Below are 14,389 nucleotides of genomic sequence, written 5' to 3'. Positions count from 1 at the left end.
TGTGTTAAACATTTTAGTATTATGTTAAACAATACAATCTTGTCTAAAACTATAGTAAAACATGATAGAAATGTGGTAAATCATGCTGCCAGTGTAGTCTAACCGATGTGCCAAAGCATGATAGAAATGTGCTAAAACATGGCAGTAAAGCGAAAGATGGCAGAAATGTGCCAGAACACAAGCAGGAAAGTAAATCATAGTGGAAAGATGCTAAGTAAGCGCTAAAACACACAAGCAGTGTGCTACATTATGCTGCAAACATGCTAAAACATGCTAACAAATGGTTTTAACTTTAAGCTTAGCTTTGATGAACTAACTCAAACATCACAATTGAATTTTTAGAAACTAAAAGATGAGAGATGTCATTACAGTGAATATCTGAGGGATGGCCTGGTTGAAATGTTTCCACTGTTCACCATTAAAGTTCTGCAACTGGGCCGCGTACTCGTTCTTGCTCTCCTCCGCCATGTGTTGTCTCAGATACAGCTGGGACTTTGCCTAGGACAGAATGATTGGTCATCTGTATTACTAATACCTCAGGAATACAGCCGAGGCTTCCAGTATTAGCCCCAACAGCAAGTGATGTTTTACAATGTTATCAGAACAAGATTCAGTCAATAACTGTAAGAATTCAAGTGAAGAACAGGAATACCTTTTCGACTTCTGACTTTGTGGCGTTGATGTCATTGTCTAACCTCTCGTACATCATCTGCGATTTCTCCGCCTCTTTGCATTCCCGTTCAAACTTCTTTTTACTCTGTTAAATCCATACAGAAATGCAGACACATGTAGTCCAAACAAGCATGACACATTTCCTGCAACCCTACCAGATCATTAATGATCTTTCTGCGTAAATACAGTCCCAAAATCTGTCAGGAGATGATGCAGCAGTGGCATACACATCCAGTCAAAAGTTTGAGGGAGTACAATTGGTTTTTAAAAAGAAGTGTATACTGGTCAAATAGCCTGCATATTCATGATCAATTTAATTATTTGTATTAACTAAATGTAATATTGGCAATGAGAAAAAGGTTTCTTCTTTGGCAGACTTTTGATTAGTAGTGCAAATCAGGGTTTCAACAGGTTTCTCCTGGTCAAATTAAAGACTTTTAAAGACCTTTTTGAGATCATTACGAATGAAATTTCAGACTTTCACAGGGAAAAACACTAAGGATTTTTTGCAATGGCGATGGGATTTTTTTTCTTGCCCTATTAAAATGAAAATTCAGTTATTTCTTAAACACATATTTTAAATAATGTGTCAAAACAAGCAATCTTGTTGTATATGTTACCAGCATTGTGTGAAATCAGGCATTCATACTTTCCATTCATACAGGCATTCTATAGATCATTTCAATGAGGTCATGTCACTGGCCCATGAACATTTCCTGCTTGTAATCAAATTATTTCTTAACTGCAACAAGAGGCAATTCAATCATATGTTAATGTTAAAACGGCTATCATAACATTAATTATCAATGTGTGGCTCTTTTTCTCGGAAGCTATAGAAATAAAAAATGTAAAACAAAAAATACATTGGGACCATTGTTTTTTTCCCACCAATAATATTAGCGGTGGCGCTTGGGTCGTTGTTTTATAATGGCGATCGAAGCACAAAAGTGTTTAACGTTATTGTAAGACATCGTATTGGCAGTACGAGGTTCCACTACCATATCACAGACAATATTGTAACAAATCAGTTCTGCTGTCATTGTTTTTCCGGTAAGAACATCATATGCTTTATTTTATATTCCATCCACTTTAAAATATGTAATGATCTATAAAGACTTTTGTTGTGCTCTTCTGACACTTTTCCTAAATGATACTTGTCATTCCATATGATGCTAAGGAATGCCTAGGAAAAGTATGCAAAATCTTTACAAAAAACTGATATTTCATACTTCATATTTTATATTTCTTTGCCTAAAACCATCAGGCATTCTATACATTTTCTATGCATTCTATACAATAGACATTGCTGGTAACATATACATAAACTTTTTATTAGCATACGTTTTAAAAGCTATAATAAACTAAATTTATGCACAACATAAATGTATGCATAAATACATGGATAACTTATAAACAAATGTTATTGTAAGGACCTAAGGAAGATAATTAAACTATATTGCTTAATAGTTTTTAAAAAACTTTTCTTTTTTTTTTTACTCTAGGGTACTTTCACACCTGTAGTTTGAGTTCAACAGTTAATTTTTCAGAGTCCCGCTCAGCTGTTATGTGTCCTTATTTTAATTTATGATGATGAAGCAAAAAGATGTGCTTTAAAGAAGGTCGCTATTTCGAGCCTTGGCTGGTTCAGTTGGCGTTTCTGTGTGGAGTTTGCATGTTCTCCCCGCATTGGCGTGGGTTTCCTCCGGGTGCTCCGGTTTCCCCGCAGTCCAAAGACGTGCAGTACAGGTGAATTAGGTAGGCTAAATTGTCCATAGTGTATGAGTGTGAACGAGTTTGTACACTGCAAAAAATACTTTTCTTACTTAGATTTTTTTTTTGTCTTGTTTCTAGTCCAAATATCTAAAAACTACTAAATCAAGAAGAATTTTCTAGACAAGCAGAACATATTGTCTTGCTTTGAGAAATAGTATGCAAATATTAAGTGAGTTTTCCCTAAAACAAGCAAAATAATCTGCCAATGGAGTAAGCAAAATAATTTTACGTCAAAAGAAAAAACAAGATTAATTTGCTTACCCCATTGGCAGATTATTTTGCCTGTTTTAAGAAAAAACTCACTTAATATTGGCATATTATTTCTCAAAACAAGACAATATGTTTTGCTTGTCTAGAAAATGCTTCCTGATATAAGAAATTTTAGATATTTATACTAGAAACAAGACAAAATATCTAAGCAAGAAAAACATTTTTGGCAGTGTATGGATGTTTCCCACACATGGGTAACAGCTGGAAGGGCATTCGCTGCGTAAAACAAATGCTGGATAAGTTGGCGGTTCATTCCGCTGGTCCGACCCCAGATTAATAAAGAGACTAAGCCGAAAAGAAAATGAACGAATGAATGAAGATGCGCTTTAATTTTGGATGGTGACACCCACAGACATCGTCACCAAATATAAATCAGATGTAAAACTTTTCATACATATCTGTTGGCTAGAATTATGCATTACAGGCTTTACAATACAGAGAAATAACAGATAAACCAAGACTGCTGTTCGGTCAATTTTCCTAACAAATAAATAGCTCTCGTTAATAGTTCAGCATGTTTTCACTTTCATAATTCCCACTTACCGCCCTACTCATAATTCTCTCTTAATATAGCCATTTATTAGATATCTATAATACATTGTGGTATAGCCGGATTCATATTTCTTTCTCACTACAATCAATCTGCTTCAGATTTCGCTTCAACCGAGAGCACCTCATTCATGCAATCTCGGACCGATGGTTTTGGAATGGATCCAAACACAGTTGCTGGATTCATGAATGCCAAACGAACCGCACTAACTGGGGAAACGAGCCAGGTTCCAGAACAAAAGTCTAGGCGTGAAAGCACCCTTACATTTTATAAACTCTTTTTAGATTCATTTGTTGGTTGTACCATTTAGGGAAGCTTTACACGGACAAAGGAAAATTAAGACTTGTTAAAATGTATTTAAGACCTACAACATCATATTTCAGTGAATTTAAGACTTTTTAAGACCCCGCGGACACCCTGTCAAATACAGAAAAACTTACAAACAAACATTCAAAACAGTACAGAGAGTGAAAGCGATAATGAAATGTGTGTAAAAAGCTTCCAGAGCATCTGTGTTTAATTTCGTGACAGTGCAAGAAAAAGGAATACCTATGTTATTACGGCATGGCCATTCTCAACGCCAGATTCAGCTGTTGCTGGCCTTAATCTGCAGCAACCATAAAGCTGCACAAATACTCCAGCCATGAGTCTACAAAACACTCGGACAGGCAGGAAATGTACGGGATGCAGGAATGTGGTATGAAGCGGAGCGAGAGGGAGAATGGAAAAGAGAGAGCCTGATAACACCAATGTGGCACAGGAAAATTTCCATTTGTGCACTGCCAACGGTCTTTGTCACTTTCTTTTGCTTTTTACTTGCACATAAACACACATACACACACATCTGGATCTGCATGTCTGGACCCCAGGTCACAGCTGGAGGAGAGGTTGTGAATCGGTCACTCACACTCTGTACAACTAGCAGACATACAAATCCAGCAATCTGAAATATTCTGGGAATCATCCAAAACTTCAGTGGTTGATACCAATACCAGGGAAATTTCATGTTTCTTGTTACTAACAGACAGCAGAGGACAAAACAGGCCAATGCAACAAAGTGAAGTAATGTACAATAATAACAAAGTGTTTCCTAACTGAATGATTAGGTAAATACTGATTCTGGGCTTTCAAATGGTGATTTAAATAACTTATAATATAAAGAAGTTAATAATTAAGTTGATTAATTATTAAGTGTTATCTCATTAAATAAAGAACAAAGAAACTTTACAACAGAAAAATAAACAAATCACACAACAAATTTAAATGTTTGAGATATTTGTAGTAGTATTAAGTAGTCAAAATGACTAAGCAATCGAAATTTTTTACAGTTGCATTATATTAATGTAATTTATGGGTTGTCACGGTTCTGGAATTTGATACATATCAGTACCGTAATTTTTAAGACATCCATTTCCCGCGAACATTTGAGCACCATGGAGCACTGTCTTAAACAAGCATTTGTTTGCAGTTGTGTTCACATGCTTAACAGAAATGCCTGTGATTGGCTGTGAAGGTCATCGTTTCACTGAACTCACCAGTTTACTGAGTGTAACCACAGATACAGGGACACCGGAACATTTTAAATTCAGTCAAATTCAAAGTTCAAGTTCACATTCAAAGGTATGTCTATAAGATGAGATATGAGTGATATGCTGATGAATCGCATCTTTAAAACAATCCAGTGTCCCTGTCTCCGTGGTTACATGCAGTAAACAGCGGTGAGTTCAGTGAAACGATGACCTTCACAGCCAATCACAGTCATTTCTTTTGAGCACGTGAACACATTGGCAAATCAGCACTGTTTACGAATGAGCTCAGTAGCGCTCAAATGTCAGCAGGAAATGGACTAGATTGGCATAGAATTCCAGTATAGTGACAACACTAAACAGTAAAACTATTAATGCTGTTGTTTTGCATGCTTCAGATAATAAAATTAATAATGTCAATTAAAATAATAAGGGTCATTAACTAGTAAAAGTAAACCATAAACACAATAAAGAATAAAAACCAATAATAATTAAATAGCATTAATTAATTTAATAATTATATGTTGGTGCTACTACTACTACTACTACTAATAATAATAATAAAAATAATAATAACAACAATACTAATACTATTAATACAAATAATAAAACATTGACATATAAATATTACTATGAAGAGAATATCTGGAGAAAATTAAAATGATTTTGTTTTTATTTTAATATCATGTAGTCAAATGAATATAAATAACTATTTGTTGTTGTTACGATTAATATTAATAACAAATGAATATAGATTGACAAATGACAGATGATTATACACAAATGTTTGTATAAATCAACCAAGTAGAGTTTCACAAGCATGTGCAGCGGAATAAAAACATGCACAGGACCATAACCGAGACTCTACCCAGTACAACTCATTTCCAGAACCAAAGTATCAGTATCCAAAATATTAGTAACGCTAAAATGACTCACATTGTCCATGTGTTTCCAGCACTGGTCTAGATACTGCTGGGCCTTCCGTCCCTCCTGAAGATGCTGTTGATCACACACACAAGCACATTATTATAGTCTTGTCCTGCACCAGCATGCCCCAGGGGTGTATTTCGGGCACTCACATGTTTCCTCTCTCCCTTCAGGTCTTGTGAGTATCTCATGAGCTCTCCATACACTTTGTGGCCCATCTCCTCTGCAACAACCTCTCGCTGACCAGCATAGTCATTCAGCTCATTCAGGATGGCGTAGAATGACAGACAAGACGTGAACCTGCAAGAAGACAATATACAACAAATGAAGAACATTTCACCATTGTTTTATAAGGCAGAAATTGAAGTACTTAATTACTACTTCCCTACACCAAATACAAATCATGCTATGAATTTGTAGGATTACAATATGTAACTATATATTAGCATGGCTGTTATTCGGTTATAAACACAAGGCTGCAGGCAAAAAGCAGGTGTGTGAATTAGAAAAAAAACAACAGGTGTTTTAAAAAAATCATTGTATATGGAACAACTTCATCCCACTGAGGTTTCAACCTCAAGCTGAGATTAACAGCTGAGCCCAAGCCAATGTTACCAATTCACAAACATCATATTAGAGCTATTATCAAAATTCAGATGATTTGCTTCATTAAAATCATATCGCTTGTGGTGTTTTCAGATTCTCACAATATAATAGGACAAGGATATCGACTTATTCTCTAGTTATCATGATAATCACAAGAATTTTACCATTTTCATCATACAAATAAAAACTTACAAGCCTGTGAAAACTTAAAATAAGATGCATTTAACGTTTAATTCATATAACATTCATTAACTTTTTATTAAAGTAATAATTTATTTTTTACTAAAAATTGTAAAATCCCTACACAAAAAATATGGAAAAAAAATTAAAAACTATTGATTATATAAATTAAAGATTTATTTAATTAACAACAACAATAGCCATTACAAGCTTTTAAAAAACAATTCTTGAGTTTTAAAAGAAATTCTGCAACGAGTACAAAGACAGTATTCTGAGACGTCATTAAAGTCACACTAAAAATATAAAAGCTATGAAAAATTAGCTCTGGAACAAATAACAGATTATTGACAACCAAAAAATATCAAAAACTAATAAAATCAACCACTAACCACCAGAGACACATATCAGAGTGAGCAGATTCCAGAAAAACTGGCTAAGGTAAAGCTTGAAGGAGGTCTTAAAACACACTGGAGCTCACATCTCAAAACTGATTTTTAAATAGACACTATCGCTATAAGTCTGACATTCTTTCTTTAAAAAAACAAACTACTAGTAAAAAAACAAACTCTAAGTAAACCGTTCTAAGACCAACGATTGCAAGTCAGATTGCACGAAAACAAAATTAGGTTAAAGCTGCTATATCCACAATACAAAAGTCAAGAACATTTTGTGTGAACATAATCACAAAAAAAGGTGTCAGGCGTGTCTTTTGGGATTCTTAAAGATCTGAAGTTTATAGTTATATTTCTTCTTCTGTCTGACTTTCTTCTGTTGAACTCAAAAAAAAAAATATTTTTTCAAGAAAGCTGAAAACCAGTGACTATTGACTGACCGTAATATTATTTTTTCCTATTATGTATGCCAATGGTTCCAGCTTTTCAGCTTTCTTAAAAAAAATCTTCTTTGATATCTTCTTCAAAGCTGTAGAATCACTTGGGGTGAGTACATTTTCTTTTTTTTGGGTAAACTTTCCCTTTAATGCATAGGTCTCAAACTTTGCAGCTCTACACAGTTTTGATCCAACCCTAATCAAACACAGCTGATTCAACTAATCAAGGTGTTCAAGACTAATAAGCAGGTGTGAGTTAGAGATGGTTGGAGCTAAACTCCGCAGAGCTGTGGCCCTCCAGGAATTGAGTTTGAAACCAACGCTTTAAGATTAATATGGAACATTTTATTTACTGTGTTTTTTGAGAGATATCGTTCTTTTCCTCATAAAAAATTTAATTGCATTTATCACCAGGCACACTTATGTTCTCAGGTTGCTGTCATGGCCCCAAGGGGACCACAGACTCCGATCAATCTGTATGTTGATATTGACTGAGCCATCATGTAAGGCATGACTAGTTCACTAAATTAAAATCAAATCACACACAGACGCACACACCAAAAACTTTGTCTCTCTTCTTTGTGTACATTTACTGGGAGGGCTGAAGATTTTTTTGTTGTGTCCAAAGCAAATGTCCCCCACCTCCAGGAGGCTGTCGGTTCACTGTATGAGGAACGTCCTGGGACAAAAACACACGCTGGGAGAAATTATGCCTATCTAATGGAATTCATGATGGGATATGGGAGGGTTTTGAGCTGACACCCTGCATATACTCCCCCATCTCTGCTTTCAACCTAAATCTACAGCCAACAGGGCGAAAACACACTGCTTAGCAAAGCAACTGCAGCCCAATGTGTAAATAATGTCATGAGCTCAACTGTAAAGAATGAATGGTAGCTTAAACTATCAACAAAACCAACAGTCTTAGTAAAACTAGACGATTTCCGCAGTGTATTGACCATCAAAAGCAATTCAGCACTTTTATCTGTAATCATTGATGGCAGCCTAAATGAACAGCCAAACAAAACATAAAATTAATAGTTTTAGCTAAAGCAAATCGACTTCATAGAGATGCTGATGAAAGCAAATGTTGAAAACAGACAAATGATCTGTTAGATTATTGACCTTATTCTCCGCAGACGAGCGGGCGCTGCCATTTGAATCTTTTTGGCACGAGACTTCCGGTCTTATTCACTTCCATTCCTTTTTAGACATTAAAAACTGCTCGTTTCACTGTTTGATGTAGCAAACTGATATTTCCTTGTTATATTATTCTACTTGGTCTGTATAGTCATGCAAACATTTGTTTGTAGAGCAAGTAGTTTGACCGTTTTTTACATTTATTATTCCTTGTCATTTCTCCCATGGGCGACTGAAACGGAAGTTCTAAGACAATTGCGAAAACAGGCGCACTTCCGCATTTTAGAATAAGGTCAATATCTTGTCAATCAAACGCATGATTTCCGCTACATTCATTTGTCCATGGCGGGGCGCCACGCCAAAATTCATCCATCCATGGCTACATTAAAGCTTCTCATTCAAAACATTTTATTTTTTAATAGTAGGTTATAATCGCACCAAAACGTATTAAAGGGTAAGTAAATTGCAACAGCGCAAACTTTTCTGTTACCGTAATAGGGCTGTGCGTCATTTGTTTAATCCTTTAAGGTTACGTGCTGACTGACTGACTGGCTGACAGATGCGTGATGTGTAAGGCCAGCAAACACGACGTATAGCCGTTTCACTTTACTTCAGGATGCATAAATGCTACTCTGTAGGTCTATTAGAGACATTCATAAACATTCCTAGCAAATCTAATAAATGCTGGAGACATACCCGTTACATAAACGCACTAAATCGCACTTTAGCAGCATTTGTTTGAGAGCGCACAAGAAGATCTTGAAGCTCTTATAAAATCTTGAAGCGGCTTATATATGAGGTGGCATGCAAGACGTTTTGTGCACGAGCAGAAGTAATCGGCGTGCAAGCAGAGATTTGCATGCTCGTACATGTAGGTTATTACATAAATTTGATCTTGACTTCTAATACTGCACTCACGACATTTGTCATTGAAATAAGGCCGCAGGTATTTGGTAGATCTATGTAAAAAAAAAAAAAAAAGAAAAAAAAAAAAAAAGAAAAAAAGGCCTGCCGCCACAGCTGGAAAAAATCCTAGAGGAAACACTGAAACTCATGCTGTGTGTGCAGAAAATGTGTCTAGTGTGGAATTACTTAAAACTGAGTGACATGGATGACAAAATAACACAACTAATTCGATCACATACACTAAAGGACGTTTTATAAGATTTATCTTTTTAATAGTAATAATAATAATAATGATGATGATGATGATGATGATGATAATAATAAAATAATAATAATTCATTACAATTATATAGCACTTTTATAGACACTTAAAGTGCTTTCCATATTGGGGGGTATCTCATCATCCACCACCAGTGTGCAGCATCCAACTGGAAGGCGCAACAGCAGCCATATTGCACCAGACAGCACGCCAGACACCAGGTGATTGGTGGAGAGGAGTGATGAAGCCAATTATGATATGAGGATGGTTAAGAGGCCATGATGGACAGAGGCCAATGGGCAAATTTAGCCAGGATGCCGGGTTAAACCCCTACTCTTTTTCGAAGGACATCCTGGGATTTTTAATGAACACAGAGTTTAACGTCGGTTTAACGTCTCTTCCGGAAGACGGCGCTCACTGACAGTATGGTGTCCCCTTCACTTAACTGGGGCATTAGGACTCACATAGACTGCAGGTTGAGCACCCCCTGCTGGCCTCACCATCACCAATTCCGGCAGCAACCAGGCTTTCTAGTGTGGTCTCCCATCCAAGTACTGACTGGGCGCAGCCCTGTTTCACTTCATTGGGCGACCATGCGGGAGTTGTAGAGAGCTAGCATCCGGCAAAGAGAGCTAGCTGCCAGCAAAGAGAGCTAGCTGCCAGCATCTTTTTCAATTATGGTGGTTTTTATTTGCATTTCTTTTTATATTAATACAATTATAGTTTTTTCATTAACTTAAAAGATTAGATTTCATTTAAAACTGGCAATGTTTTTAAGGCATACTTTTACTCTCAAATACATCCACACTGACCAATCAGAAATCAAGAATTTTAGAGATATGTTATGCACTACCTCTTTTAAAATGCATATGTTATCCATTTCTCAGTGAATATAGACTACAGCATATATGTTGGTGCTTTTAGACAAAACAGTTCTATTAAATAATATAAGAGTTTGGTCACCTAACATCTTTAGCAATAGGAGGTTAATACAGTTAAAATCTTTGCATTGAAAAACTACAACATTTAGACTAAATGTAATATTTTTATGCTTCTTTTGATTTTACCTCTTTATTAAAGTTTAATTTATTATTTTCCCTAACATTATCATTAGGGATATTTTCACCAAGACCTTAAGTTATTTTGCTCAATTAGTTCCCGTTTTGGCTTTGGTGCTGACTAATCTAATCTAGCATCCCATACGTATTGATTTAACAGGGAGATCAATAATGGGGGTAAGTCCTTTATGCTGAGCACTGTATATGTGAATCAATAGAGGATATCCAGAAGGACTTTTAATTTTCAGTCACCAAGTTAAAATGTTTCCGGTAAACTGTATGCCATTACAAATTTGCCACGTTAAACGTCTGTGATCTCACTGTCTGATTGATATACAATATAACGTGGGTCTCAGAATGTACAAAAATCACTGCATTAAATTACACTTTTTCACACCATGTCTTTAAAATATGAGCATTTATTTTAATCCAGTATTTTCAATAGAGTTTCTGCTGACCCTGACGACACGTGCATGTAAAAGGATTTTCATTTGAATAACTATTTACTGGTTGCATTCTAAATACAAAATGCTCAGGGGTAGCTTAAATAATGTATCGGTGCTCTTTGAGTAAAGGATTTATCAGAATAAACAGTAAAAATCAGTCCAAGGCACTTGAAAAATGTAGAAAAAAATATTAAAAAGTATTTATTGACATGGCTATTCCTTAACTACTAGTAGTTTTAAGAAATAGCCATATTAATAAAAGCTTTTAAATATTTTTTTTCACACTTTTTTATACTGTGTAAAGTAACCGTGTAAAACTGAAAAAAGTCACATTAACTGTTCACTAGATAGTTATTGGTAAAACACTAGCTTCGCATTTACCCTATTTAAATAAAATTAAATAAATAACTCCAATACAAATTAGAATAAGTCATAATGCACCAAAGAATGCATCTCAACTCACCTGGGCTCATCGTCTTTGGAGCGCTTTGGGCAATACTTCTTAACCAAACTCCTGTTGGACAACAAAAAGAAACATTCAGTACACAGAGAGAAAGAAAATAAACTTCTCATGTAATAAATAAATCAAGCAAAAGCTAATCATTAGGGATTATAATATCCCTCATCATCAAATCGCAACTTATTTATACCACAATGAAGTCAAAGCAAGAGCTTGCCTACAGTGTGTTTACTTTGCGCATCAAAGAATTAAAACAGGCCACAGTAAACAGGCAAAACAAGTGATGGTATGCTAATCTGTCTTCCCTCTTCCCTCATCCCCCGCAGTGTAAACTCAAGGGAAGGAAAGCAGAAACAGATCTCATGTAGGAGCTCTGGAGAGGAGCTCAGGCATGTTGCTTTCTTCAGGGATGGGGGGATGGTGTTTTTTGGGGGGGTCTGCCGAAATATCCAGAGCCCCATCAAGCAACATTAATGATGGCTGTCACTTCCTTCATAAAAGCTTCCTCAAATCCATTTCATGAAATGGATCAAACAAAAAACTGACTTCCCCTCTTCCCCTTGGTGTGGTTATGATCAGCACACCCATAACACCAGTGTCGTGGCAACCTCTTTCAATTTGGATGATCTCGCTGAATTAATGTTTGATGTGCACTTCAAAGTGTTAGATTAAAATCCTCAGCTTTTAAATGCACAGTGAATAGTAGCACTGCAAATATCATCCAAAATACTTTGTCACCGTATAATTTAGGCATTATTCACGAATTACACCCAAGACATTTATTTATTTTGTGAGTGTACGTGTTTTTGGGACACACATATGAGGACACACATCTGTATAATGACATAGGTGTGACATGTGTTACAAGAAGGGGGTGAAATATGCGGACATTGTTGATGTCCCTATTTCATAAAAAGCTTATAAATCACACTGAATGAGTTTTTGTATACTGTTTCCAGTGAGGGCTGGATTTAGGGGTGGGGGGTTAGGGCAATAGAAAATACAGTTTGTACATTATAAAAACAAATGGAAACCATTTGTGATATCCCCATAATTCACAAAAACAAATGTGTGTGTGTGTGTGTGTGTGTGTGTGTGTGTGTGTGTGTGTGTGTGTGTGTGTGTGTGTGTGTGTGTGTGTGTGTGTGTGTGTGTGTGTGTGTGTGTGTGTGAGAGAGAGAATATCAGAATATTACAACTCACTAATTTTAAATAATTCTTCATTAACATCTAAAATATTATTTTTTATTTTTATTTGTCAGAAATGTAAAATTTCTAAGAAATCTATATCTGCATTTAAGTGATTTGACATGTTTGAAGAATAAAGATTAAAACAAAAATTAATATTATGATAAAACCATAATACTTTAACCATTCCATACTTAAAACATTATTGCCTACAACAAGCTTTTCACTCATCATAGCACACGTGCTGCTGCTGATGTGACAATAAAAGTGATTTAATTTGAAAATGTTAGGAAAAGAAGGTGGAATAAACTATTTAAAAGTAGAGGCTCAGGAGAGGCACCCGGTGTGGTCTTCTGCTGTTGTAGCCTGTCTGTTTCAAGGTTCGACGTGTTGCACGTTCAGAGATGCTCTTCTGCATACCTCCATTGTAACGAGTGGTTATTTGAGTTACTGTTGCCTTTCTATCAGCTCGAACCAGTCTGGCCATTCTCTCTGACCTTTGGCATCAACAAGGCATTTGAGCCCACAAAACTGCCGCTCACTGGGCATTTTCTCTTTTTCGGACTATTCTTTGTAAACCCTAAAGATGGCTGTGCATGAAAATCCCAGTAGACTAGCAGTTTCTGAACTAGTCAGAAAACAACCATGCCACATTCATAGTCACTTAAATCCCATTTCTTCCCTATTCTGATGCTCGGTTTGAACTGCAGCAGATCGTCTTGACCATGTCTGCATGTCTAAATGCATTGAGTTGCTGCCATGTGATTGGCTGATTAGAAGTTTTGCACTAACGAGCAGTTGTACCTAATAAAGTGGCCGTTGAGTGTATTTATTTTATTAATCTAATTTCCATATTATAAGATGACAACTGGATATATATAATAATAAAAAATAATATGCTGAAATGCCTAGCTTCTTTTCAAGCTAATAAACAAAATAATGTATCCTAAATAATAGTCACTTGCAACTCTACCTATTTACAAAAACAAACCAACGTTGCAGAAACACGTTTAATAATAATATAAATAAACAATATTAAAATAAAATGTGGTTAGGCTCTATTTTACAACAGCATTGTGGGTGTTTTTGCGAGTGTCAGTGGGGGGTTTTGGAGAGCAGTGTGGGACCTGTCAGGTAGAATGAATGTGCTGCTACACCACAACCTTCAATGAGCTTTGAGAGGGGGGAAGAGGAGCGACTCTAACGCCGTATCCAGGCAACAGCAAAACGTCCACAGGGACCAAGACGTCCCGAAAGAGGACAGGAGAGAGGAGGCCCCAGCTGCAGTCACCAACGAGTCCTCTGGCGAATTCACTGCATGTCTCTCGTTCTCAGTTTGATCTTGTATCAAATCGTACAACTTACAGCCTGCAGGGATTTTTGACCCCTGATGTGTCTCTCACCTTTACATTCAATCCCACGGCAAAGACGAATATTAGCACATAAGAGAACGATAGAAGGCAACCAACAAAAAAAACAACTAAACAAATGAAATGGATCAAAGCAGATTCTCATTTGGATGATTAAAGCCCTACTATAAAATGGATTAATTCAGATGTAAATACCAACTGGATAAGTCAGTATACTGCCAATAAAAGA

General features: G+C 36.1%; 1 protein-coding gene across 5 annotated transcripts in view; it reads right to left on the bottom strand.

Annotated features, from left to right (window-relative positions):
* fnbp1l (formin binding protein 1-like) overlaps positions 1-14,389 on the bottom strand; it is a 94,751-nt gene that overhangs the window by 19,094 nt on the left and 61,268 nt on the right. For all 5 annotated transcript variants that reach the window (XR_012383681.1, XR_012383682.1, NM_001003634.1 and 2 more), the window contains 5 exon segments: positions 11,606-11,656; positions 5,871-6,018; positions 5,728-5,790; positions 653-757; positions 370-498 (listed from right to left, as the gene is read on the bottom strand). Coding sequence is in view for 3 of the 5 variants with exons in the window: in NM_001003634.1 (NP_001003634.1) it covers positions 370-498; positions 653-757; positions 5,728-5,790; positions 5,871-6,018; positions 11,606-11,656 (496 nt within the window). In the remaining 2 variants the exon portion in view is untranslated.

The sequence above is a fragment of the Danio rerio genome, chromosome 8 (assembly GCF_049306965.1).
Source record: "Danio rerio strain Tuebingen ecotype United States chromosome 8, GRCz12tu, whole genome shotgun sequence".
NCBI lineage: Eukaryota > Metazoa > Chordata > Actinopteri > Cypriniformes > Danionidae > Danio > Danio rerio.
Note: the sequence above shows the minus strand (reverse complement) of the source record. Positions and strands in the feature narration are given on the sequence as shown.